General features: G+C 53.2%; 11 protein-coding genes across 11 annotated transcripts; 6 read left to right on the plus strand and 5 right to left on the minus strand.

The window, feature by feature from the left end:
• Positions 1 to 1,602: 1,602 nt before the first annotated feature.
• GCG54_00006337 (NADH-cytochrome b5 reductase 1) lies at positions 1,603 to 3,111 on the minus strand (the record flags this gene model as incomplete). The annotated part of the gene is made up of 2 exons (XM_045406342.1): positions 1,603 to 2,957; positions 3,021 to 3,111. 2 exons carry the CDS (start codon positions 3,109 to 3,111, stop codon positions 1,603 to 1,605), a joined length of 1,446 nt encoding a protein of 481 aa, XP_045267634.1.
• Positions 3,112 to 5,320: 2,209 nt separating this feature from the next.
• GCG54_00006338 (putative cytochrome P450 6a14) lies at positions 5,321 to 7,035 on the plus strand (the record flags this gene model as incomplete). Its single annotated transcript, XM_045406343.1, has 2 exons — positions 5,321 to 5,453; positions 5,510 to 7,035. The coding sequence occupies 2 exons, from the start codon at positions 5,321 to 5,323 to the stop codon at positions 7,033 to 7,035; spliced, it is 1,659 nt and encodes a 552-aa protein (XP_045267635.1).
• Positions 7,036 to 8,462: 1,427 nt separating this feature from the next.
• GCG54_00006339 (uncharacterized protein) lies at positions 8,463 to 9,449 on the plus strand (the record flags this gene model as incomplete). Its single annotated transcript, XM_045406344.1, has 1 exon — positions 8,463 to 9,449. The coding sequence occupies one exon, from the start codon at positions 8,463 to 8,465 to the stop codon at positions 9,447 to 9,449; it is 987 nt and encodes a 328-aa protein (XP_045267636.1).
• Positions 9,450 to 9,993: 544 nt separating this feature from the next.
• Positions 9,994 to 11,895, minus strand: GCG54_00006340 (uncharacterized protein; the record flags this gene model as incomplete). The annotated part of the gene is made up of 3 exons (XM_045406345.1): positions 9,994 to 11,580; positions 11,646 to 11,703; positions 11,756 to 11,895. The coding sequence occupies 3 exons, from the start codon at positions 11,893 to 11,895 to the stop codon at positions 9,994 to 9,996; spliced, it is 1,785 nt and encodes a 594-aa protein (XP_045267637.1).
• Positions 11,896 to 12,546: 651 nt separating this feature from the next.
• GCG54_00006341 (uncharacterized protein) lies at positions 12,547 to 13,727 on the minus strand (the record flags this gene model as incomplete). The annotated part of the gene is made up of 3 exons (XM_045406346.1): positions 12,547 to 13,094; positions 13,116 to 13,427; positions 13,499 to 13,727. 3 exons carry the CDS (start codon positions 13,725 to 13,727, stop codon positions 12,547 to 12,549), a joined length of 1,089 nt encoding a protein of 362 aa, XP_045267638.1.
• Positions 13,728 to 14,820: 1,093 nt separating this feature from the next.
• On the minus strand, positions 14,821 to 15,855 carry GCG54_00006342 (Retinol dehydrogenase 14; the record flags this gene model as incomplete). Its single annotated transcript, XM_045406347.1, has 1 exon — positions 14,821 to 15,855. The coding sequence occupies one exon, from the start codon at positions 15,853 to 15,855 to the stop codon at positions 14,821 to 14,823; it is 1,035 nt and encodes a 344-aa protein (XP_045267639.1).
• Positions 15,856 to 16,835: 980 nt separating this feature from the next.
• GCG54_00006343 (uncharacterized protein) lies at positions 16,836 to 17,476 on the plus strand (the record flags this gene model as incomplete). Its single annotated transcript, XM_045406348.1, has 2 exons — positions 16,836 to 17,238; positions 17,379 to 17,476. 2 exons carry the CDS (start codon positions 16,836 to 16,838, stop codon positions 17,474 to 17,476), a joined length of 501 nt encoding a protein of 166 aa, XP_045267640.1.
• Positions 17,477 to 18,266: 790 nt separating this feature from the next.
• GCG54_00006344 (uncharacterized protein) lies at positions 18,267 to 20,173 on the plus strand (the record flags this gene model as incomplete). Its single annotated transcript, XM_045406349.1, has 2 exons — positions 18,267 to 18,424; positions 18,484 to 20,173. 2 exons carry the CDS (start codon positions 18,267 to 18,269, stop codon positions 20,171 to 20,173), a joined length of 1,848 nt encoding a protein of 615 aa, XP_045267641.1.
• A 448-nt stretch (positions 20,174 to 20,621) lies between these two features.
• On the plus strand, positions 20,622 to 21,999 carry GCG54_00006345 (Leucine aminopeptidase 1; the record flags this gene model as incomplete). The annotated part of the gene is made up of 2 exons (XM_045406350.1): positions 20,622 to 21,006; positions 21,068 to 21,999. 2 exons carry the CDS (start codon positions 20,622 to 20,624, stop codon positions 21,997 to 21,999), a joined length of 1,317 nt encoding a protein of 438 aa, XP_045267642.1.
• Positions 22,000 to 23,299: 1,300 nt separating this feature from the next.
• On the plus strand, positions 23,300 to 24,211 carry GCG54_00006346 (uncharacterized protein; the record flags this gene model as incomplete). Its single annotated transcript, XM_045406351.1, has 1 exon — positions 23,300 to 24,211. The coding sequence occupies one exon, from the start codon at positions 23,300 to 23,302 to the stop codon at positions 24,209 to 24,211; it is 912 nt and encodes a 303-aa protein (XP_045267643.1).
• A 449-nt stretch (positions 24,212 to 24,660) lies between these two features.
• GCG54_00006347 (Polyprenyl transferase mapA) lies at positions 24,661 to 25,848 on the minus strand (the record flags this gene model as incomplete). Its single annotated transcript, XM_045406352.1, has 3 exons — positions 24,661 to 25,276; positions 25,329 to 25,623; positions 25,677 to 25,848. 3 exons carry the CDS (start codon positions 25,846 to 25,848, stop codon positions 24,661 to 24,663), a joined length of 1,083 nt encoding a protein of 360 aa, XP_045267644.1.
• Positions 25,849 to 26,129: the final 281 nt, after the last annotated feature.

The following is a 26,129-nucleotide window of genomic DNA, read 5'->3' on the forward strand; positions in this document are numbered from 1 at the left end:
TTTGTCCCTTGGCTCTGAAGCTTGTAACGCTGAAAGTGCCTCAAAGCCGTTGGAGAAAGTGAGAATATCGTGGCTGTAGCCCCCGAATACTCTGCGGTCGGTGTAAATGCGATGGTGGGGCGGATATGTATATGGTGCCAAGATATGGCGGCCAAGGAAAATCATCTTCATCATGCCAGCGCAGGATATCATACTTGAGGTTTGACAAAGAATAGAAACATGAGCATTGGCGAACTCTTGAACGGTCCAGACACGAGTCCAGTAGGAATTTTGTAGCATAGCGTGGATTGTGCTTCTATCACAGCCTATCATTGCGCCAGTTGTGAGCACAAACAACATGAAACGTTAATGGATACTTGTGACTCGTCACCACGGGCTTATGAATGTTTGACTCACAATTCTGAAGGACAGCGTTTGCGATCAGTTCCTCTAGTCTTTCGACGAAAGTTTCTAGCCACTTGAAAGCCTTCCAGCGTTCTATCCAGTCGAAAAAATCACCCAGACGTCCCATATCAACATCTGGTAATAAAGCACACGCCGAAGAGCAAATGATAGTGCTTGATGTGGAAGGTGAGTCTCGTTCTCCAAGCCAAACTACCACCCTTTTTGCCTGGTTGTAAATCTCGGCCATCATCGCAACCTGGCTACTCTTGTCGTCGTTTGAGCCTTGATTGATGCAGATGGCATCCACCCATATCTTGACGCATTTGCGCCTGTTGATGCGTCGATGGAGGGACCTCCGACAAGCTCTCAAAGCGGCGGCGCAGTTGGGCGTGATAAGCAGCTGCGAGCCCGCCGCTGGGCTGGAGCCGAATTGCGCATTCCCAATCGTGAGCGGTTCGCTAGGAGTCTCGCCATTCCATGTGTAGGAAAGAGCAAGGTATTTTGGCGGATCGTCCAAGTCAATCTCGTCGAGGTCGCAGCTGAGTGGACATGACGGATCTTTCGTCGTCCCAGAATACAGCCGGATCAATCGTGTGCACCTGGGGCCCGACAAAGGCGGATACTGATAAGGGTTCATGATGTTGAAGATGGGAGGACGTGACAGCAACGTGGAAATCTCACGAGAGGACAGAGCTGAACTGCGGAGAATGATTTTTGATTATGAGATATTTGAAATAGCGCTTCGGGGGGAAATGGAGGTGAGATTCTGCGTGAGATGAGGGGTTCGGCGGCTATCTAATGGATCAGGCTGGGCTGAGGAATGGATCATCTGCGCGTGGCGCAGTTGATTCGGTGGTAACGCAAGACCAATCATCAGCCCGAACCACCCCTCGTTTATTGCACCAGTACAAGCACGCTCTGTCACTGCCTAAATCTATAGAGGCGCATGCAAAATTGTTGAGGTCAAAACCGGTGAATATGCTAGAGATATTTCTTGCTTCTTGTCGTCAAGATCTATGATATGAACAAATGAAAAACGTAAGATATTACAGGTAGGTATCACCAACGGCATGAAAAAGAATGCCCCCAAAGACACCGAGCCCCATGCAACCATCCCCGACTCCGTGACGATGCAAAGCCCATATATACCAACACAAGTAACCCGTTCCCCGTCTATGGTATCCATTCACTCTCTTTATCCTTCTAGTCTAATTTTCCTTAAAAGCAGAAGACGGCATCAGTCATCTTCGACATGGACCCCGGCTTCTCAAAACCCAGGTTCTCCAACGACTTCTTCGCCGCGTTGACCATGCCCGGCGGGCCGCACAGCATGATCTTGGAATCCGCGCCCGCCGGCGCGGGGAAGCGCTCGGCCATCATCTCCTGGGTGACGTACCCGACGCCGCCGGTCCAGCCCTCGGGCGGGGTGTCGAGGAGGTAGTGCAGCTTGAAGTTCTTGGGGTACCGTCTCGCGAAGGCCTCGAGCTCGTCGCGCAGGAGGATGTCGGCCTCGGAGCGGTTCGCGTAGATCAGGCTGACCTCGGTGGTGTCGCGGTCGTCCTCGCAGATGGCGCGGATGAGCTGGTACATGGGCGTGATGCCGGTACCGCCGGCGAGCATGCCGATCTTCTTGGTCAGCCCGCGGCTGTAGCGCATGGCGCCCTTGGGCCCGCGGAAGAGCACCTCCTCCCCGACTTCAACATTCGCCAGGTACTTGCCGGTGAGCAGGCCGTCCGGGTAGCAGCGGATGACGAGCTCGAGGCGGCCGAGGTCGGCGTTGTTGGAGGTGGGCGTGTAGGAGCGCGAGACGGACTTGCCGTCGATCTCGGCCTTGATGGCGACGTGCTGGCCGATGGGCAGGCCGAGCACGGTGGAGGGCGTGGGCAGCTCGAAGACGAGGCGGTAGACGTTGGGGGCGATGAGGTGCTTCTCGACGAGGGGCAGCGGGTGGTAGGTGACGGGGTCGAGCCAGCCGCGCTGGAGCAGGGGGTTCGGGCGCGCGACCTTGGGCATCTTCTTGTGCGGGCGGAACTTCATAGGGGTGAGGTCGTAGTGCAGCAGCGCGGAGAGCTTGTTGGCGGTGACGGTGCCGGCGACGGCGAAGATGGCGGACGCCAGGGCGAAGCCCTCGACGAAGCCGAAGCCGCTGCGCTTGGGGCGGGTTCCGGCAGCGGCGCCGCTGAGGGAGAGCCACTCGGGGAGGTGGAGGTTGAGGCGGTGGATGGCGGCGATGACGTCCTGACCGGCGGGGGTATTTGAGGCGTGGCGGGCGGCGACGGTGCCGAGGGCGAGGAAGACGGCGGCGGCGGCTGCTTGGCCGGCGATGCGGACGGGGCCGGAGGTTGTGTTTGAGGGGGCCTTGGGGGCGGCTTTCGGGGCGACGCGGACGGCCTTGGGGGCGTTGCGCTTGTTGGCGCCCTTGAGCTTGCCGACGCGGAACTCGGCCATGATCTCGGAGGCGTCTTCGGAGTGGCCTGCGTTGTCGAAGGCTTCTGTGGCGTCGACGCCGCCGGCCTCGATGAGGACTTCTGCGCCGCCGGGGTGGTCGTGGAGGTACTTTGTCACATCGTAGACTTGTTGGGTGAGGCGTTAGTTAGGTGATTTTTGTGATAGGATGAGAAGAGACGGTGTTTTACCTTCACCGCGGATGACCATCCAGCAGTCGTTGGCTTCTCTGTGAGCAGCGACCTCCTTGGCCGTGTACTCTTGGCCTTCTGTTGACGCCATGATGTGTGATGTGTGTGTGTTTGGAGGGGTATCTCAGGAAGTGGACCAAAGAAATTGAGAGAGGAATCGGTGGTGATGCGACCGAGCCGGATCTTGGGATTCTAGGCGGGATATAAAAGGATTATCTATCTTTAGTTATAAATAGGGAGAATGATGAGAATCACCGATAAAGGTTCGGGTGAGATCGCAGTGGGAGAAAGGGCCCCTTTCGAGTCGAGCCTCGGGACGTGGAAACGCAGCCAGTATAATTTATCAACGATGGCGCCACGACAGCGTGCATGCAGACACGCAAAAAAAAGATGGGATATCCACAATTAAAAAAATCATTCCAGATCACAATCGGCCGTGTGTCATGTCGAGTCCGTGTCTTCTGGTCCATGGAACCCATGGAAAGGGTGCCAGTGATGGTAGGGGATAGGATAGCGTAATGTCCGAGACTGGGGGGCGTGGGCGGGCAAGATGCCGAGGTTCGAGATAAGTGCTGTGGACTCTTGGTTCTCTCGTCCTTTGAAATGCCTCGCAATGGTCACGAATTTAGGTGCATTTTGCTGGTGTGGATAACCCAAGGTACATAGTAAGGTAAGGATGGGAACGGTGTGGGCACCGAGCGGGATCAAGCCGCGGCGATCGGACGGGTCGGCCGTCTGACAAAGAGGCGCGACGGGATTGGATGCCGGGCGGCGGCGGTGTCGGCGGTGACGATTTCCTGTGTTTTTTTCTGGGAGCTGTTTTCTTCGGAGGGGCCGAGGCCTCTCTGCCCTGTTTCATGCCAAGTTTCTCCAGCACTACGTTCCTCTCTCTCTCTCTCTCTGCCTTATCGGTGGCCTGCGGCGAATGGTTGCCCTTTACAGACGGTGAACTGCACACATTGCGAAAACGAAGCCCAAAGTCTCCAGAATTACGTGTGTCGAGGGCAGAAAAACAGAGTCAGCACCCTCGCATCTGCCCGGTGCTGCGGTAAACAGGTTGACTGCCGGCGGGCCAAGAGATGGCGGCTCAGGGCGAATCTTGGGTGCTGTCGTCTGTTCATGCAGGGCGCAACGCAGCGTGGGATGGGCGCGAGCTTCAAGCTTAGGGGGAGCGGGAGCCCACATGGAAGCAGCTGAAGCTTCTCATTGGCTGAAATATCCCTAAATTACGTGGGTGGCACAAATAAACAGCACTCACAGCATAGGTACGTGGTACTGACGGGCAAACACGCAACGAGCCGAGGCGCAACGGATTTCGGGACTTGGGACGCCGCCTTGTGGCTGCAGGCTGCAGAAAAAGACGGAAATATCGCATGAGCAAGGGGTCAATGGCATGGCAATGCAATTTGATAAGGCGCGGTGCGGTGCTCTATTCGTAAGGTGGTCCCCTATTTTCGCTGTGTTGTCTCTTCGCTTCGCCTCGGCACCTTTCAGTGCCCTGTACTTTTGGTGCATGCGGTACGTACCCACGCAGTTAGCGCAGATCATCCACTTTAAGTCGGCCCCTGTCTCCCGCTTGGCCCTATCAAACGATGCGAATTCTTCTGGTTCTTCTTCAAAGCCCCGATTTTTGCTTCCATTTTTTTTCGTCTCTTCCTTTTCGTGTCGCCTCCGTTCCGCTGTCATGCCATCGAGCCGCGGCTTGTCTCCATCCACACCCCCCAAACTCCCAAGATCCAAACCCAAGTTCCAAACTCCTTCCAAATTGTCCCACGCAGTCCACGCCGCCCACGGAGCCGATGCCGATTCAATGCTGCACGCCCGCCGCGCACTTCGGACTTGGGCGCCCATGATCTCATCAACTCCCCTATCGCGGCGCCGACCCGCCCACTCTTCTTTCCCATCACCCACCCCTGGTCCGCTAGACACTTTGACGTGAACCTCGGCAGGCCACTTTTCCCTCTCTCGTCTGAGCTGTTCGTCGGTCTGTTTCCACCGACGGGTTGCCATTGCCCAGGATCAGATTGGATAAGCTGCGGGCGGCATCGTTAATCTGCCTGGCTGGACCTGGTGGGATGGTACGTGCCCTTTAGGGATTGCGACTTTTTTTTTTCTCTGCTCCTCCTATTACTTATATATCGTGAGCTCGTGGCATCCCCATCTCGCACCGCCTTTGGTTTGCTGTAAATACGTCTCTTATCTACTACCTCATACCATTTCTTCATAATCTGGTCGCATCGTCACTTTCCATTCCATCTTGTGCGACATCCACACCACACCACACATCACACATACGCGCAATGTCATCACAACGCTTCTACCTGTTGGGTGAAGACCCTTCAGCCACAACAGAGATCGAGATTCCCGCCTCGACAGACGAGGAGGGTCTCCAGCATCTCGCCGCCTCTCACTTTGCCGTCGTCGACCACAAGGGTAAGCACCATCTCGTTCCCACCCTCACTCCTGCACCCAGCTAATAATCCCCAAAGGCATCGGCTTCGTCTCCGGAGATAAGGCTCTGACAACCGTCGCCGACGTCCTCGCCGCCGAGGGCCCCATCGCTCTCTCCATCGACGGCCACGCCGTCCGCGAGGTCCCCGGCCCGGCCGGCCTGCCTTTCATCGGCAACTACTTCGAGGTCTACCCCGACCACCTCGGCAACCACCAGCGCCTCTTCGAGCGCTACGGCCCCTTCATCAAGACCAACAACATGGGCTCCGTCATCTACCACACAAACGACCCCAAGCTCGCCAACATCGTCTTCTCCGAGTCCGACTTCTTCACAAAGAACATCATCCCCGGCCACCCCCTCTACCCCATCAAGAACCAGGAGTCCGGCGTCTTCCTCGGCGACACCGACACCCCCGAGTGGAAGCTCGCCCACAAGTTCCTCCCGCCCGCCTTTGGCCCCAAGGCCGTCCGCCACTACGCCCCCACCATGCAGGCCACCGTCGAGGACGCCTTCAAGGTCTTTGACGAGCTCGACGACAAGGACGAGGCCTGGAACGTCTACCCCTACATGCTCAAGCTCGGCTCCCAGGCCGTCGGCAAGCTCGTCCTCGGCATGGACTTCAAGCACTTCACCGCCGTCGACGCCCCGCCCCACGAGATGGTCATCCGCATCGCCCAGTCCCTCGAGCTCAACAAGAAGATCACCTCCATGGGCTCCTGGTACGCCAAGCTGCCCTTCGGCGACCCCCAGCGCCTGCGCGACGCCCGCGGCCGCATCATCGACATGATGAACGAGTCCATCGCCGCCGCCTCCCGCGGCGGCACCGCCAACCTCGAGCTGCAGGAGGCCGCCCTCAACGCCGACAACATGGTCGACTACGTCCTCCGCGCCGCCGACCGCGACGGCAACAAGCTGCCCCAGGACCGCATCATGGAGCCCCTCGTCGTCGCCACCGGCGCCGGCTTCACCACCACCTCCTCGCTCCTCTCCTGGCTGCTCTACGGCCTCGTCGCCTACCCCGGCATGCAGGAGCGCCTCCTCCAGGAGCTCATCGACAACGGCTTCGACGAAAACACGCAGATCACCGCCGAGCTCACCCAGAAGCTCACCTTCCTCGACAAGTACATCAAGGAGACGCAGCGCAAGCACAACCCGTCCTACCAGCCCGCGCGCACCTCCAAGGTCGACATGATCCTCCCCGGCGGCTACAAGCTGCCCAAGGACAGCATCGTCATCCCGGCGATCCACCACATCCACAACAACACGCTCGTCTGGGACAACCCGGCGCGCTTCGACCCGGACCGCTGGGACACGGAGCAGGTCAAGAACCGCCCCAACGCGAGCTACATCCCCTTCGCGACGGGCCCGCGCATGTGCATCGGCTTCAACTTTGCGCTGCAGGAGGTCAAGGTCTTCCTGCCCAAGCTCGTCTACCGCTACAAGTTCAGCCTCGCGCAGGACAGCGCGGTGGAGTACGACCCCATGTTCCAGCTCATCCGCCCCAACAACCTGTACGTGCGCGCCGAGAGGAGAGTCAAGTGGCCTCCCAGGAGCGACGCTTAGGGTTGTGTAAAATTGGGATAGGATGGGGTTTGGGTTTGTGTTTTTTTGTATGTACCATATTTGTCGGTGTATACCCTTTGGAGCATTGCATGGCGCGGGAATCTGGGGCAATTGGGGTTAGATCTCATGACACATAGGCATTAGAGCTGGATAGATCTAGACTAATTACAACTTCTACATGTTCACATCAGCATCCTCATCGTATGTATCGAATGATGTTTCCCAATCTGGTAATGGAACGAGGCCATCACCACTGCCCCGCGCAGCATCGCGCCTCAGGAAACACCACACGAAAAGTGCCCCGCCGTCTCCACCCATGGCCTCGAGCCCCCACATCCCAGGGGCGGTAATGCCGACACCTGGATTCTTCAACCTTATGCCAAGCGCCGATCCCTCTTTCACAAATACGACATTGGGAAATCATGCGAAATCAAACATTTTCGATGGCTCGCTCGAAAGAAGCTAGGCTGCAAAGTATGCCACCGGCATCCCCTGGTAATCGACAGGAGAATATTAGAAGCCTGGCGGACAGGGCGACTGGGAGGCGAAGAGTTGGGGCGAGATGAAGGGACAAAATTCAAAGGGACAAAACGATGAAATCCTTAGTTCGGCTGGAGATCGAACGTATGAAAGTCAGGTTTTGCATAATGTTCTTGTTGTATGACCTGCCGCTGGAATAAGCCTTCGGTGCGAGTTTCACTGAGTCTGCGACGGATTCGATGGAAAGAGCTTCTCACTAGCTTACCTGGTAAGTTTCCTAGGTGAAGTGAGGCAGGCGCCCTCGTGGAGTGAGCATACAGCCCGAAGAAGGAACTAATAGTAGCTGCTTCCTTTTATCACCTTTAGGGAACCCTCGTCCTAAAGGTTCGGAAATTATGACAGAAACAACTCGTACTAAGCCATATTTATTTCATCATCTCGTGTTGCTGGATGAATGTTAGTGCTCTCTCAAACCAAAAGTTCTACTCCCATCAAAATCGAATTGAAGAAAGGTCATTTTCGGCACATCTATGGTCATGAGACAACTTTGCGTTGTTGAATCATCTTTGATGGCAATTTACGCATTAGTCGCGGCGTTCAAGATGCTTTCCGAGATAATTCGCACTTGGACGAGTGCTAGCTTTAGGGGTAAGACCTGCCACTTCCACTCGGAATTGTTCGCATATTGCCGAATGGTACTTCATAGGTCTCAAATTGGTAAACTCACTAACATGCATTGAATAGCCTAGAAGACTCGACAAATTCTCCCGCCTGTCTTGGAGTACGTACCGTGATCCTTCACCTTATGTAAGGGGGCAAGCAACAATTTGACGACCGCCCTGCGACATATTGCAAATTTTCCATCTCACCACCGGCTTGAACATTACATCTACTCAGAGCCGGTGATCACTCTTCCCTTCCCATCCGCAAGAGCCGTACCGAACCGTATGCCGCGCCCCAACTTCTCACAAAATGCACCGCCGCCCCAAACGCCGGTGTACTCAGATGCCTCAAGTTCCTATTGGCCACCGGGCTGGAACTATGACCGCTACCGCCATGCTACTCACGCTGACATCGCCGAGCTTCCTGAGGGGGAGCTTTTGAAGATGCAAGCGGGGTTGCGCGACGTACTCGGCGAAGACGGGGTGGAAAACTTGGCAATGCATGTATATGAAGAGCAGCAGCAATCGAGCGCTGATACTAAGGAGAGTGTGCCCGAGTACTTCCCACCAAATTGGCTCAAGCATTGGAGCGAACGCCACAAGGGCCAGACGTGGGGTGTGGTGGCCTTCCGGACAGCCAGCTACGATGATCCAGAGCGGTGGGAAGCTTTCGCCAAAGAAGTCGACAGGATTATTGAGATTCCTTTCCAGAGGGCTATCGAGGAAGGCGACGTTCCCGAGGAGTCTATGGAATCCATTGAGGAGGCCAGGTCCAAGTTTGAGATGAGGTGGATCGAAGATGCTGCCCTGGCCAGCGAAAGCGCCGACGATCTCCGGGCCAGATTCGACGGCCTCAAGTCGGACCTGCCCACCGGCATGTCGGACAAGGTATTCCTCGTCGCGTCTGACGAGGCAGTCGTATCTGTTCTGGATTTGGAGGAAGCTGAACGGCCGACTACGAGATCCAAGTGGTGGCGTCCATCGGCGCCGTTTCTGCTTGTCATCGCCGCAGATCCTGATCCGGGGCTGGACGAAGGTCATGAGGAGAGGGAGTGGTTCAAGCCTGTTTTCAAAGTAGCAGCGGAAGTAGTGGTCGAGGAGCTTTTGTGGCTTCTGGACTCTGACATCATGCCTCTGAGAAGAATTACGCGAAGCGTCAAGGGATTGGAAAACATCACAGGCAATGAGGTCGTCGGGCACAGGGAAGCGGATGATCTCTGGTGGAGTACGGCTCCCTCTCCGCAGAGAATGAGGAAGCGTCGTGGAATATAAGCGCTACGTCTTGGAAGGAACAGCAGTTGATGAAAGGATGGGCGGCAGTCAACAGAATCCTGACTGCCAATTGAATCCCTCATTGTTGCGGCGTTCATATATGCCAGGTGATTTATCGATAATGTCATGGAAGGAAAGTAATTTTCAGCAGAATTACGGCGAACGTATATTCAGAAACCCGAACAGCCGCCGCCTCATCAGAACTACAATGGTAAGTTTTGGCACACGGATGGGAAGAAAGAAGCTTGCTCCCACTAGAAACACCAGTTATCTCCGACTAGTCATCATCATTACGGCCAGATGAGTGCGCAAGGGCAACAGTAGGTGTTACATCCTCTTGTGGCACGCCGAGGCTGGTTAAAATCTGGGCCTCAATCCCAAGCTTCTGCGTAAGATATGCTGCCATCGTCCTTCCTAGTTTCTGATCACACCAACCCTCTTTAATCGATCTTTGCCTCAGCCTTCCGTCATTCTTCCCCCGTGGTCGCACAAAGACTAACTGGGAGGGACCTGCCTGCTGTTCCTCTACTAGAAACTTGACCATCTAAAGAACGGGATGCTTCCCGAGAATCGCAGCAGCCAACACACTGCCATATTCTCCAAACTCCAGATGTGAATTGACGTCAGCGCCATTCTCAACGAGGAAGCGAGCGCAGTCCAAATGTCCCATCGATACAGCAGCTGCCAAGGGGCTGCCGTATGGGCCGAACTTTGGGTTCATGTTGACCTCCGCTCCATGCTCCACGAGAAGGCGAGCGCATTCGAGCTCTCCACTGCATACAGAAGCAGTCAGAGGACTCCCAAAGTCTCTGTATTTCAGTTGGGCGTTGACATCTGCACCCTTCGCTATAAGAAAGCGTGCACGGTCAAGCTGCCCCATGTACACGGCAGCTGCCAGAGGAATTCCATCCAGATCCCTGAGACTCTCTGGGTTAATGTCTGCCCCCTTGTCAACGAGGGCTTTCATTATACTGAGATTGCCGTTGTAAGCAGCTTTCGATAGGGCACGGCGAAGATAGTGTTTGATGCCAAAAGTCGACACGAAGCGACAGCAAGACCTGCTGCGACACTCGATGCTGGGGTCTGCGCCTTTCTCTAGTAGAAGCGTGCAGTAATCGATCCCCTTTTTCATGGCCAGACAAAGAAGACTGTGATGGTTCATGATGCGATCCGGGTTTGCGCCTTTCTCCAGAAGCATTTTCATGGTGCCGATCTTTTGCTGATGAATAGATGCACCCAGTGCGCTATGGCATGTAATTTTAGTGTCTTTGTTGATATCGCATCCTTGCTCAATGAGGTATTCGCAGAGTCCGGTGTAACCCAAATAGGCGGCGATTGCTAGGAGATCTGACCCCTCCGCATTCACCAGTGAAGAAATATCGACCCGTTTGTCCCACCACCCTGCCAGAAACCGATGAAGGCCAAATGCAACAACTCCAAAAACAGGATTGTCATATGGATCGACCGAAGTACGCATGTAGTTGCCGGAGGAATTGTCACAAGTCCAGTCATCGCTACTTATAACAATGAGGCAAAATGCCCTGTACTCCCAGGAAGACTTCTGAGGGCTTGCTTCACCTAGGAAGCGTTTCAGAGCCTGGACAACATCCAAAATGCTGGAATCTTCGTTGGAAATGTTATGTATGTGCTGCAGCCAGTTTCGAGTGATGTATCTATGAAGCGGATGCCAAGGATTCAGAGTGTGTCTGGGAGCGGCCCTCCTAGCTTCAAGCCAACCGGAGAGTTCAATAACTGTTTCGGCGTTCATCATACACTTCATCGGCCAGACCGAGGAGCAGAAGTCTATCAAGCAGTTGGTCAAGACGACTGTCAGCTCCCCTTCGGCGTCTTTGACCCACGAGTCGCTCTGAGCCCGAAAGTATTCGGCAACTGATGCATGCGAGAATTTCCAAACTCCAAGCTTCGGGTCTCTCACGACCAGGTGTCGGCAAACAGCCTCCAAAATGGGCTCGGTGAGGTCTGCCTTGTCAAAGGGCTGCTCCCCGTTCGCTTCTTCGATTTCGATTCTGATGGCTGCCAGCAATGCTCGACTTCCTAACGGCTGCGCGCGCATATGACCCATCTTATCACTCGCTGCATCATGAAGCACTCCACACCACCAGGAGCGAATCTATCATAGATTTCGTCGTAGGCTCCCGTCAGTGTCTTAGGGAGCTTTCCAAGTCTTTGCTTTACACCACCGTTGGTACTTAAATCCTTGAGTTGTTCCCACTGCAGATACGTCCATCTGAACCTATTTTCTTCCTGTCAGCGAAGGTCATATGCAGGTGTGCGATTATACTAACATTCCGTCACTCTTATCTACAAGCATGTCCTTAACAAGCTGCCCAGTTTCGACCTCCCAATTTGCAGCGAAGTTGTCCACCTCCGCGTCGACAAACGTCTTAATGTCCCCGCGGTTGTCCAAAGTGCTGATGGTGATCATCGTCTGCGGCCCTTGAAATGACCTCATGTACCTATTCAAGTCGTGTTCTGGGCGACTAGCTATGAATATCTTCAGTAGTCGATTGCTTTTCTCAACCAGGCGCTTGAAGATCTCAAGAAGCTTTCTTCTTGTTACTTTGCTGCACTCATCCAAAGCATCGAGTATCAAAACAGTCCGCGGATGACTGTTAATCATCTCAATCAATGCTGTCTCGCAATCTTCAACTGTAATATCGCTCTGGATTCCTGCTCTCTTGTTGTATAGATCGATAACCACTCTGTGAAAACTTTTGCGATCACGCGTTACCTCACAAAGTTGTCGGACATAACTTCGGAGGACAGAGTGAACGCTGTGCCGAGTCGTATCAGAACTATTGCAGTAGAAAAAGGCAACCCCTTCGTCGCTCTTCTCACTGGGTGGCTGACTGGCGTTTCGGCTCTGAGCCCAATAACGATCAATGACCTTCGAAGTGAGAAAAGACTTGCCCGTACCAACTGCGGAAGACCGCCCAGGTCAGTCAATCATCCCGTAAAAGTGTTGAGGCACCAAAACTCACTGTTTCCTTGCAGCCAGAGAACCGATGAACAATCCGATTCTTCCCATTTGAGGAATTGAGTATGGAGTGTCACCCATTCCCATGTGTTTCTGGTTCTATTTTCGCGTTTCTCGTTGTGGTGAACCCCGACTGGGACAGTGCTGATGTATGCCATAGCCTTTTTCCTTTTCCTTGTCATTGAGTCTCTCAAGAACTGCCGCAACATTGTCGTCAACACGCTTGAGCGGCCACGCAAGACTCTGAACCAAGTTTCGATGTTCAGAGCTTGCTTCAGCCTCGCAAGCCTGAGCTGCGAACTGCAGCTTCTGCTCAAGGGCTTTTAGGGCCGACACGCGCTTGTCACCGTGACCGGGATCTAAGAACGCCTCCAAGAATCGCCGCATATTCCCATGCTGCAATTCGCCGCCGACGAAGGCTAGAAACTCCAAGCAGTTCGCGTATACCTCAACAAGCTCTTGCTTCAAATCTTCCTGGGCTGGGAGCCTAGGCAACTCCCTAAGGTACACCTCTTCGTACACCATGCCACGCCTCACGAGGCAGAGGACCATGTCTGTACATCCCATGATAGCTACAAGATCTTCGCGTTTCGATACGTTGGCCTGAAAGATCGTCAGCTCATAGGGTTGACGAGCAGATGTTTGAGCTGCAACACACTAGTACCTACCTTCAAAAGCATCTTGACTGCTGACCACACGGTTGAAGAGGGCGCCTGTAACTGTGACGGTGATGTCTCCAATTGCCGTCAGTAAAAATATCACTCTGGTCGCGTAATCCCTCCGCAAGATTTGACGACCGCCGAACTTGAGCTTCAGCGCTTCTTTCTCATGTTTCTCCCTCAAGCGGACCAATTCCACCAGCTCTTTTGCGGAGTCTTTGGAATTAGCAGCCCGTGGAATACTGTCGATCCATTTACGAGTTTTCTCATCCAGCTTATCGTACGCTTCTTGCCACAGACCAAGTATTGTCGTGGCGTGGTCTGTTGTAGCTAACCCTTGATCAGTAATAGGGGTGATGGTAGCTGACTTGTCTTCAATGTTAGCAGCTGACGGCGCAGATGAGCTTTCTGGCGAGGGGTCTGGATCTCGGGGTTCGTCGAGGCAGATGTTTCATCGTGAACCGGATTAAGCGACGACAGTTCGGTCACCTCCGTTGCGGATGACACCAAAGGGGCCACTTGATTTGGGCACTCGGAAGCGCCTGGTCGCGGCTTGCCTCGTCTCTTGAAGCAAGAAGACAAAACGGAGAGACAACCACTGTCCTCACTCGCGTTGATCATGTTGGAGTAAAAGAGGCTACTTCGCAAATTACAGGCTGGTAGAAAAACACAATATGGAAGGAAGACAAGAAGAAGATGAGGGATGCCTGGTCGATTGCCAAATTCCTCGCCTTGTTTCCCCTCTCCTGCCGGTATTTTCTGCACCTATCCGTTTTGGAAATGTAATGCAGCTCAAACTGCACCTTTCCGCCCTCTCACTGGTCAGATTCCTGCGTATCAAGGGGGCGGATCCTCACCGAGACCCTATCAGCAACCAACCAAGTCTTTTAGGCACAAAACTTTGGGTTTTACATCTGCGGCTGGACTCGAACGAAGTAAACAGTGTTTTGATGGGGCTCAGAGTCGACATAGGTATCCAATAGGCTGTCGCGTAGGCAATGAGTGAGTGAGGTCATCGGAAGCCCTTTGTGTCTACGTTTTTAATCGGCGCTTGACCGTAGAGAAACAAACCGTCTGTGTAGCTAGCCTGTAGAGTAAATTTCGGTTTCACCAGCCGTAGAGAATACCCTATGCTTTTGGTGCACAATGGGGGGACACAGCAAACTGGTATTTTCTGAACATGAATTTGATTTGTGAGATTTATGGACCACGAGTGATACCAGAATGCCTCGATTCTGAAACATTGAGCACCGTGATCCTAAACCGCTTATCTCCTAGATGTGCGACTGAAGATATTTATCGCCATGCCCTGCGCTTAGCACATCTCTCAATTCATTGCATATGGTCGTCAATAATACCGAATGCTGTAACCCTAGTGGCCCCTCCCACGTTGGTTCTCGGGACGGTGAAACCTGGGTTTGATCTTCTCCCCAGTAACATCGCCAGTGCTGTCTTTGATGACAACTGGCTTTGAACCAAATGTTCACTTGGACTGCTACACTACGTCCAGAGTGATCACATAGACTCCGTCGCTAAACATTATTCAGTCTTAGGTCATAGAACGTGCACCGTGAAATATCACTCTCAACTTATTTTCATCATGACTTGCACAGTCAAATGATTGCAGTTCGTCTCGGAAGTGGAGGCGATTTAGGTTCACACGCAGCTACTCTCTAACACTGCATCAACAGATGACCGTGCAACACCAAATGGTTCAAGAATCCTCTTGCAATCCAACCATCAAATTCGAATCCCTCCACAACCTCCCCTCCTTTTCCTCATCGTAAGCCCATGGCGCGAAGCCCTGATCTAGCGAAAACGGACCCTCCCCAGGCTTCACCGGCCCAACCTCACCACAATCACTCAGATACCTACCACCGCGACCTTCCCAGTCCTTGCTCACGGCCGCGTACACCGTTGTCGCAGCTCCCTGCGCGGGACTCTTGAGCGACTTGGCGAGCATCTCGTATTGCTCTCCAAACATGGCCCTCAGCTCTGCGGGATCCTTGTCGAGCTGGTGACGGTTCATGTTGGTGATGATGCTGCCCGGGTGCAGCGAGAGGCCATGGAGGCCCTGGGGGCCGTAGCGGCGCTCGATCTCGTTGGCCAGGTAGACGTTCGCGATTTTGGTTTGGCTGTAGGCGATAACCGTGTCGTAGGGCTGTTTGGTGAAGTTGTAGTCGTCGAACAGGACTTCGCTGCCACGATGGAGTATCGAGGCTACCGCGACGACTCGGGAATGGAACTGGGGTGTTGACGAAGCCAGGAGAAGTGGTTTGAGGAGTTGGAAGAGAAGGAAGTGGCCCAGGTGGTTGGTCGCAAATGTCTTTTCGAAGCCGTCCTCGGTTGTCTGTTTGGTTTCTGGCATCACGCCTGCGTTGAGTACAAGGATGTTCAGCTGCTTGCTGCGGGCTGTATAATCCGCCGCTGCCTTTCGTACTGAAGCGAGCGAGTCGAGAGACATCTCTACGAGGTGAAGACTGCCTTTGCTGTCCGGGTTTGTGGACTTGATGTCGTCGATGGCGGTTTGGCCACGGGTGAGGTCACGCACCCCGAGGTAGATGGTGGCACCGGTTGAGTGAAGTGCGCGGGCTGTCTCGAGGCCGATGCCTTGGTTTGCGCCGGTGATCAAGATTGTTTTATTGACGAGTGCGTTGTGGAGGTTCTCATCGGCGATTATTTGGGCGGCTGTCGGGCGGGCGTCGCCTGGGCCTTGAATGTTTTCATGAGCGGCGGCGTATTTTGACATGATGGGCATTGAATATCTGCTTAAACTAGGCTGTATTTTCGAGTTGTTTATCTGCTTTAATGAGGTTGGAACAATTTTGTTCTGATGCTTGGTTCAAGCTTTTATTACGCTGTAGATATCGAGGCGTGGCTGCGATTACCGGACCTGCCGGTAACATCATAGTTCTCACATGAAGTACCTTAACTAAGGAGATGCGTTTGAAATATACATGTTCTGTAGCTCTGACTTCCGGATGTTACTTCAAATGCCGTTCCGGAGTGTAAAGCTTGACATCTAATACATTGACTTGATTGGGAGAGGGTTCGGACGAAGGCACAGATTGCTGTTCCCGGGAGTTAGGAAAGCCCACTACAGCCGGCGGGATGGTTTGATCCGGCATGTTACTAAGACTCCGGTGAAAACATGAAAGAGCCGCCAAGAACAATGTCATGACTAATTCTATAGAGTCTCCAGGTGGTAACAAGATACAACCGAAGAAATGTGTCACATCGTCAATGGGAAGTGCTCATTCTCGAAGCAGCTTTTCTGACACTGCGAGCCCTTATGAATTGACCTGTTTTGACATCAACGTCAATGTCACCTGTATTGCTTGAAAGAGCCACCTTCGGCTATTCCCAGGTACCCATCCTTAACACCAAGATAATGAAGAAAGTTTCTGTTGGTGAGGACTACGTCATAATGAAGGGAGCCCCCTGCATCGTAAGACATCACATCTTCAGATTGCTGCTGCTGTGCATCTCAACAATATCGTGGTGGTCGGCCTCCAGCATTTGACCAAGCCTACGCCTGCACTATTATGTCTCCAACCTGGCGATTTCACCGCCCATTGCGTGTATCCTCAATAATTTACCCCGCACTATTATTCCAGCTTCATGTAACAAGACCTTGATAAAATGGCAGCTATGCCGTCCATCCACTTACACAATGCGACTCAAACGACAAAACAAAACAGGACATTAAGAATCTTCAGTCTGTACGAGATGGCCAAGAAAAAGTCCACCAATTTCAGCGGCGAGACAAAAACCTCATTCACATTCCCCCACCTGAACCAGGACGTTGCCGACGCCGTTTCTGACCACATCACCTCCGTGTGGTTCAACAGAAAGACCAATCAGGAGTCTGACCGGAAATATTCAACCTTTGTGATGGGGAGGTTCACTTGCGACAATGGCGGCTGTTCCAAGGCAGCCTGGAGCAGCGGGAAGGTGACCATAGTCATCAGAGGGTACCCCGACAACGGATACAACGCAGTCGTATACAACCAGCGCTGCACAGCCTGCAAGAAACTAGGAACTCTGACTCTGGATGAAAATTCCTACGTCGAGCGGGTCGCGTATCGGTTGAAGAAATGGGCAGGGGTGGACATGGAACGTCCTGTCTACAGTAAGAAGGAAACACCTCCCCACAAAAGGGAACTTTGTGAGGGTTGCAAGAGTGGTTATTGTGAGGCCTCATTGTATTCGGCACGGATTTGATCTTTATGCGATGACTTGCTTCCTTTATGAGGACTAAGGCTTGTCTAGCTTTGTGTACCGATGGCGGAAACGAGCTTTGGCAGAGCATGGCCAAAGAAATTGATAGCGGTCTCATTATCAATCTAGAAATGCCTTACCCCAACTAGGGACATCGAGATATTTCAAGAATCAATTGTCGTTCTTCCGAGAGGGTTGGTGGGCGTCAAAGATTCCCGATATACTAGAGACATGGAGCAAACCCTTATCCATGGCTCGTAGTACGAAAATTTCAACACCTTGGGATAATGTTCATCTTAAACCGACCCGGATATATCTGCCATTGAGCAGCTGCATGGTCGGCAGCAAATCCAACAGGCTAACAGGTAGCTTTTCTTATCCTGACTGCCGGTTACCTAAAGGATAGATACTTTTCCCGCCTCATATGCGCAGAACTTTCATTGAATTAAGGATACGAATCATCAACAGACCCAAAACGCAACCTCGCATGTGCCTGGTAAAAGCGTGGCCTGACTTTCGAAGTTGCTGCGACAGATATCAGGACTTCCTGCATTGCAGTATGCGGGGTGCTTTTACAGCAGGTGCAACGTGGACCAACAGAGCGTCGCTCCATGTGCAGGCCAACCATTATTGGCTGGAAACCGCAGCATGCAAGCCACACAAAGCTGCTTTGCAACCATCCCATGGGCCGTTGGTTGGATTGCAAATATTTCTGTCACGCTGTTGGTGGTAAATGCTTCCACAGAAGAAAGCACATCAGGCTTGCATACGCCACCTGCAGCAAAGCCCAAATCGCTTGGCTTGGAGGCACCCAAGGCGCCTGCAACATGTTCCACGCGGGGTGCGGGCGATTCGGAGCAGTCTCTTGACTACTTAAGCAGTACCATAAGGCGGCTTTGGGTGGAATGTGCTGTCTCAAAGTCATAGGCATCGACAACTATGGCCAAAAAGAAGAAGAAATCGGAGGCGAACACCACCTATGTTACCACTGTCGACGCAATGCCTCCAGCAGATTATCCAATGATTTCAGAAGACGAGCCCCTGCCCCCGCCCGATGACTCTGAGCCTTCAGCTCCAGAAGATGCGCCGGTGCTTTCGTGAGTGGTATCCCCTCCGCACGAGGTGCAACAGAGAGCTGACATGCACTTGGATTCAGACCATACACGAGCCCAAGCTGTAGGGTATACTTCAGGAACAAAATACCGTTCTTTGTTCCACGCGACCTGCTATGTAATGCAAGCGAGTTGCTTGGGGCGCTAGCCACTTTGCGCAGCGATGAACCCCAGGATGAACCCCAGGATGAACTCAACGATATACATATCGACGAAGTTCCAGATGACGCCGGTCATGTACTGGTTCATTATCTCTACACTGGAACTTGGCAGACCCTTTCACAAAGCCATTCACAGCAAGAGCCCCTCACATGCTATGACTCCAACATCAGCGTCATCAAGTCCGACTTTGAGACGAGCGTGCATGTCTACTGTGCTGCTAAGGCTTATGGTCTCCCGGCCTTGGTGGAAATGGCCAAGAAAGAAGTGCTGCGGCTCGCCAATTGTTTGACGCCGCTGGACGTTGTCGTGTCGGCCTCCGAGGCTTGCCAGCTTCTGAGTGAACATGACATCTGGTTCAGAAGCTTTCTACAGCGCCGCCTGAGACTCATGTTCAATACCTCGAAGTATCTGGACGAGTCGGTGTTTTTGGGATGTGTTCAACACGGCACGGTCTATTCAAACTTTCTGGTGAAGAGCATGTTTTTGCTGTGCTGTCAGAACTCGCGAAACCGCCGTGTACTATCGGTTGCTGATGAGGAACAATCCGTTTTCGAAACCGACGAAGCCCATTTGAATGGATCAGAAACGGCAGCCGACGTGCCTGCGGAGGATCACTTGTCCTTTGGGTCACAGGCTGAGCCACTAGCAGAGGAGACGAAGGTGCCAGAGACACCGCCGTCAGATGACTGGGCTGTGGCTGAACAAACCACGATCGAAGAGTTTGCCGAGCCGACGGAGCCACTTGCAGAATGGGTCGAGACCAAAGAGAGTGACCCGGCGGACTATATCTCCGACCCGGTGGACTGTATCCCCGAGGCTCCGCCAGAGGACTGCCCACAAGACGAATCGCACCTGGTCCAGCCTACAACAAAGTCTAAGAAGGATAAGAAGAAGCCGAAAAAGACCAAATCCTTGAAGAAAAACGAAGGTGTCTTGATAAATAATGGCGTAGAGCTTGTGTCGGAGTGGGGAACCAGATTGGCGGAGGAAAATGAAAGAGACGAGTTGGCCTCTTCAATCCTGCAGCCGAACCCGGTGGAAGAACCGGGAGTTCAGCCAGTATTGGAGGATGAGGCAGGATCTGAGCAAGACCTCTGGGGAATTTTGAGCAAGAAACAGAAGAAAAAGAAGAGTGAGAAGGCGATAGTATCTGAGCAGGAGAAGGAGCCAGAGCCAGAAGCTGTACCAGAGGTCGAGGCAGGTCCTTGGCCCCTTTGGGGTGAGCTGCCCAAGTCCAAGAAGAAGAAGAAGGAGAAGAAAGTTGAGGGAGACAAAAAGAAGAAAAACAAGAATCAGGAAATTGTTTCGGACGCTCCAAGCCCAGAGTCCGGCACAGAACCGGGCGCGGAAACCTCAACGATGAGGATGGAAAACCCTTGGGGGTTTCCGAAGAAGAAGAAGACGTTGACGAGGGAGCAAATGATCATGCCCGATTTAGGATGTCCTGATAGGGTCACTCATATCCTTGGTGACGGATGGACTGGATGCTCTACCTGTCGCGAACAAGTTGGCAACATATCGGGAGAGTATCAGGCGAACCAAGCCAACAAAGGTGAACGGCTGTTATCTTGAGTAGGTAAGATAAGTTTTTGTGGTTATTATCAACAGAACACAGTCTTTTAGAAATAAGTCATTCGTTTAAAGAATCATCAGAAATTTGTCAATCATTTGAAACCGAACTTCTCTTGCCATCCATTTGTGGCGCCTTTGGACTGCAGAACTGAAGACATAACGCGTCAACTAAGTCTCGTTGCTGGAGCAACGCACATTGGGAGCTCTGACACAAAAAAAGGAACCTTTGCTACCCCTGCAATCGATCCTTATCAGCACTCGATTGCATCATCGCCGCTGTGCCGTTGGTTTCTCAGCGACCTTCCGAGCTTGGTTACTCGTACCAATCACCCGTAACGGTGGATGCGCTTATCGCTGATGTGAGGCATCAAGCGCCATCTCTCTTCATAAGCCCTTGCCAAGCTCCCTCTCTCCTCCACACATCCGCAACCGCAACCCAACAGCCACCATGCGCTACTCTCTGTCTACCAAGCTACTGCTCCTTCTGGGCTCTTCGCAGCTCGCGCTGAGCGCCTCCTACGACCAGTTCGTCATCGCGCCCGCCAGCAAAGACGCCGCGACTCCCTTCCGAATCCACGAAGCCGATGAGTCAGTCCTCGCCGCGTTGAAGGCGCATCCCGACCCCGTCGATGCCTTGCTGTCCCTCCAACCCGAGAAGGCGGACAAGCTCGCCGAGCGCAGGTTGCTTCACGTCTTTGGCGAGAAGGAGCCGCAATGGATGACGGAGGGGGACAAGCTTCGTCTGCGCCGAAAGGGCAAGAAGTTCCGCGACATCACGAATCACCAGGAGCTCTACGCCGAGGACTCCGTCGGCGCGTGGTCCGGGAAGGCCAGTAAGTGCTAGATCAAACCGTATCGACTAAGAAGACGATCAGCTGACGGGTTCTCGTCCAGATCTTCCCAAGATCACCCATCAACGATTGATCAAGCCCCTGTTCCCCAAGGTTAACCAGACCGAGATGCACGACGTCCTCGCCCACATGACGAGCTACTATAACAGATACTTCGACGGTCCGACTGGTGAGGAAAGCTCCCAGTGGCTGCACGATCACATCGCCGAGATTATCGCGCAATCTCCGTACCACACCCATATCTCCCTCGAGTACTTCACCCACAACTTCGTGCAGTCCTCCATTATCGCGCGCTTCGAGCCCAAGGTCCGCGACTTCTCCAAGCCCCTGACCATCATCGGCGCCCACCAAGACTCCGCCAACTACCTCTTTCCTCTTCTCCCTGCTCCGGGTGCCGACGATGATTGCTCCGGCACGGTCAGCATCCTCGAGGCCTTCCGCGTGCTTGCTTTGAGCGGCTACATTCCCCAGGAGGGACCTGTAGAGTTCCACTGGTATGCCGCTGAGGAAGGCGGTCTGCTCGGTAGCCAGGATATCGCCGCTTACAAGAAGAAGGAGGGCGCGAACATTGGTGCTATGATGGAGTTTGACATGACCGCCTTCATCGCAAGGAACGCCACCGAGTCGATTGGATTCATCAAGACTGACGCGGACGCGCCTCTGACGAAGTGGGCTGTGGACTTGAGCACTGAGTACATCAACATTACCACCAGTGTGTACGAGTTGATGCCTGGTGCTGGATCAGACTACATGTCCTACACCAAGCTGGGCTTCCCTGCCACGTTTGCCTCCGAGGGCAACCCCGTTGCTGGTGGTTTCCCTGGCGAGTTCGACCCCTACGTCCACACCAGCAAGGACCGGATGGACATTGACGACGAGTTCGGCGTATTTTCTATTGACCATATGGCAAGGTTCTCCGAGCTGGCTATTGCTTTTGCTATTGAGCAGGCTGGCTGGGATAACAAGTGGAGGTAAGGTGCATTGCAATATGTCCAAAGATTGAACACGATCGATTGCAGGGTTATCATGGTATTATCGAGCACTTCCAGTGCTGGTTGGCGAGAGCGGGATCACTGGTGTGAATAATTCTAGTTCCCTCTGAATACGTCAAAGTCAATATTACTAGGTACATGGACCCAGTGCTGCATCGTAAACTTACGGACCACCTGGCTCAGACTAATGAACTAACAAGTTCGCCCTGTCCTTGAGCCATGTCCACGCTGCTATCCTACCAGCGAACGATTTTCCACGAGGACTACAACCAGCGCAGAATGCCTTCCGATCAGTGTCTTTGACCTGCATGGGCGTTTGGCAGTCTGGGCATCATCTGAAACCCGAATAACGTGATTCTTAGTGGATCATCCATCTCAAGTCAGCGTAGATGCGTACCTCTGTGCACCTTCATGGAGCAGTTGCTTTCGAACGCCTGTGGCATTTCCAAACGCAAAGAGGGACTAAGACGGTTCCGTGTTGTGCATCTCAACATGAAGCCTGCACTGATACGTATTGGGTCTGCTCGTGTAACACGAAGCCATGAGAACAAAACGGAAGTCTCTGATGTTCCAGCTTGCTTCACAAGCCAACACATGAGAGCTGCTAACAGCTCGCAGTGGTTCTGAGATACGAATACGCTCGTAAACGTCCTCACGGCCGATGGCAGGCCCCCGATCATCCACCCTGACAGCTCGTTACCATGACTCAATTAGGTTGTAGGCAGCGACGACATGCTAATGATGTAGCTGACCTTACCTCAGCATACCGCGCCTGTGCCGTCCTCATGTGATATCATGAGGTCATGTATCGAAGCTTCAGAAGTCAATTCATGCACGGGGCAGAAGCTTCCATGCTGCCGCTGCAGCACACCCCGACTGCCGGAGTCCGCAGGGAACCCAGTTCTGCTCGTACCCGAACCCCGCTGAGACTGGCGAGAACGAGCGGTCGCGTTTGTCGCATTGTTCTCCATCCGATTTGGCCATGCGTCTCATGGTTGCGAGCTGTAGGGGCTTCCACCGGGGAAGCAGGGATGAGATGACTTTCATCGGCGCCGGAGTTTCGAAGGAAAGTGAACGTTTTCGAAGACACGAGCCACGGCCTGCCACGCACACGTCGTCCGTACGCCGGCCGGGTTGTGGTTATATGCCGAGGCACATGCCGTTTCTAATGTCAAGCCGTCTCCTCACGGCCTTTATGAAGCAGTCAGTGTCAACAGCCAAAAGGCAATGAAGCCCATCACATCCCAGGCTCCGTGTTATCATCGCACTGCAAAGCCATCACGATGTCCACCGCTGTCACAACAACTGCTCTGAGCAAAGGCAAGGTGAAGTTGTCAGGTGCGCAGGAAACTCTCCTGCTCACCCTCTTCGCCCGCGCCAAGGATGCCGAGTCTGCATCGCCGATTCTGAATGACCAGTACGCCCTCGAGATCGTCAACCAGATCAAGGAACAGGGCTATGACTTCAACCGAACATCCATGGGATTCACGAGAATTCCAACATTCTCCGCACCGGTGGCTATGCGCGGTCGCATGCTAGACATCTGCACTGAAAGATTTCTTCGAAGAAATCCGGGTCCTGCAACGGTGATCCACTTAGCATGCGGGATGGACTCGAGATGCCATCGCGTGCAGTGGCAGGGAGAGGGAAGGGTGTGGATCGACGCGGACAAGGAGGATGTCATCGAGCTACGGCGCCAAGTTTTGAATGACCCGGAACCAGTCAAAGGGGCTGAGTACCGCTTGATTCACCCCAACATTCACAGCGACACTTGGCTCCGCGAGGCCAAAATTCCTGTCGATCGACCAGTCTTGATCCTTTTCGAAGGTCTGACCCCGTACCTCACGAACGACGAGATGATTGGGCTGGTCCGGCGCATTGTGAACTACTTCCGTTCTCATGGCGCCCACGGCGAGCTTCGTTTCGATGCCGTCGGCTCAATCACCTATTACGCGATGAACTACATCTTCAAGACGCCATTCAAGACTATGGGAACGCGATTCTACTACTACCTCGACGATCCCAGATCTCTGACGCAGAAGGTTCCGGGACTCAGGTACAAAGACTCCATATTCCTGATGCCTGACTTATTCAGGTACGGCATCTTGGGGCTCGTCCTTGGATTCTTCACATGGATCATAGACCTCTTTGGGATTTCTGGCCGCCTCGGTGGTGGATATGGGTATGAGTTTTAGAGCGTGGCTAGGCTTCTCTGATTGACCTTGTCTTCGGGTCAATTATTCGTCGTATGAAAGTTCAGGAATTCGGTCGGTTTAGCTTGCGTGCCATGTGGTGGATTGTTCATGTGTAGAATCTAACATACTTGCCTAATGCTATACAACCATCTCAATGTACTGAACGTATGTAATGTCGTTGTAGGGCAGCAATTGACGAAAAGAAACATCACCGAAGAAGCGGGATTTAGGCACTATTTTAACTCCGGAACGCTCTCGTGTATTTCTACTCTCAGCCAGGTACTAATCATGAATCATTGCCGGGTACGGTACTGTGCCTGCCTTTTGTTCCTCACGTGCTATGCAGGCACACGAGTCGGGTTTGCTGTCCTCGACTCTGGCAGACTGATATCATCGAAAACATTTATCGCTAGACTCGGCAGTCTCTGGTATCATTTCGCAGCAAACAATCAAGCAGAAGCATTGTTATATACAAAACCATCGAGGTTGAACGCAGAGCGCGTAGTATCAACGTCTTTGAGGAGCACCTCGACCGCGCATGCCACGATCGTCCAAACTCCGAGGACGAAGTTGCTTTTGTGTACTCCACCTCCGGTAGCGGGCCATCTGGGATCAAACTGGGACAGCTGCTTGAAGAAGGTCACGGTCCAGACTCCCATCCAGCTAGTCCAGAGCCACCATGACCGGAACTGGATGAGATACAATGGCAGGCAGATTAGAATCGGACCAACGAGGGCGACAAGAAATCGGTGGAAGTTTCGTCCGCCAACCGTGTAAAACGAGTTGATTCGCATCTTTTGATCATCGACAATGTCCTGGTAGCTGTACGCGGTGTTCAGGTAGATGATCCAGAAGAACACCATTGTGCAAAGCGGGAAGCACTGGCTGACGGTGAAGTCGAAAGGTTGCTGCCGACCGTAGATGGCTGAGCGTCCCATCACGGCGGGCCAGGCGATGGTGAAGCCAAGTATGTATTGCGGGTAGATACGAAGGCGGCGGGCATTCGGTCGCTTCCCATAAGGATAAAGAATGGAGGCGATGATGACGGGTATCATGTGCTTCCATCTACACTGAAGTTAGCAACAGACGTCCGGCGACATGCAGGTACAAGCCATACACATCCTTCCCATCAAGCATCTTGTGAACCAAAGACAAAGCCACCAGTAGCTGCAGCGTCATCCACAGCATGGCATCGGTCACGGTGACCTTCTCGGCCGCTAGCGGGCGGTCCTTCGTCCGAGCGACCTTTGCGTCGATTTCACGGTCGACGTAGTCGTTCCAGACCATTCCCGCGCCGCAAAACAGGTAGGCCGAAAGAAAACATAACGCAGTCTGTCGGAAGACGAAAGCGGGTTGAATGTTCGAATGGGGGTTGGATAGCTCGGTTGCTCCAGCTAGCAAAGCGGACCACACTGTCTCTGCTCAGTCGTGCTGGTTTGAAAAGGTCGGCTTTACGGAAACATACCTCCTGCGAACGTGGTGAAGAGGGGCGTGTACTTGTTGTACCGAGAGAGAACCACGAGGTTCCAGAACAGAGTGACTTGCGTAGGCCGTGGCGGGCCGTAGTTGATCTCCTGGAGCTTCTTCGCATCCAGAGCAATCTTACAAAGCTTGACGGCGTCTGATATGGTATCCATGATCATGTAATAATGATAAGTGGACGACAATGATAGAACGCGTAGATTTCACAGCAGAATCATCGAAGCGGGCAAAGAAATAAAAAGGCTTCTGGATTCCTTCTCCGCCTTTAATTTCAAGAATGCCACCCCCTCTCTGCAGCCCAACTCGAGGCACGCTCGCCTTGATATTCGCGGCGAGAGCGGCATGCTCCGCGCGTTCATCTGGGCCGTTTCAGATGTGACGTCGGTTGGCCCGTTGAGTTTCTGCTTGCATGGACTCTGCCTTACGACACATGCTG

Source organism: Colletotrichum gloeosporioides (genome assembly GCF_011800055.1).
Source record: "Colletotrichum gloeosporioides strain Lc1 chromosome Unknown consensus_19, whole genome shotgun sequence".
Taxonomy (NCBI): domain Eukaryota; kingdom Fungi; phylum Ascomycota; class Sordariomycetes; order Glomerellales; family Glomerellaceae; genus Colletotrichum; species Colletotrichum gloeosporioides.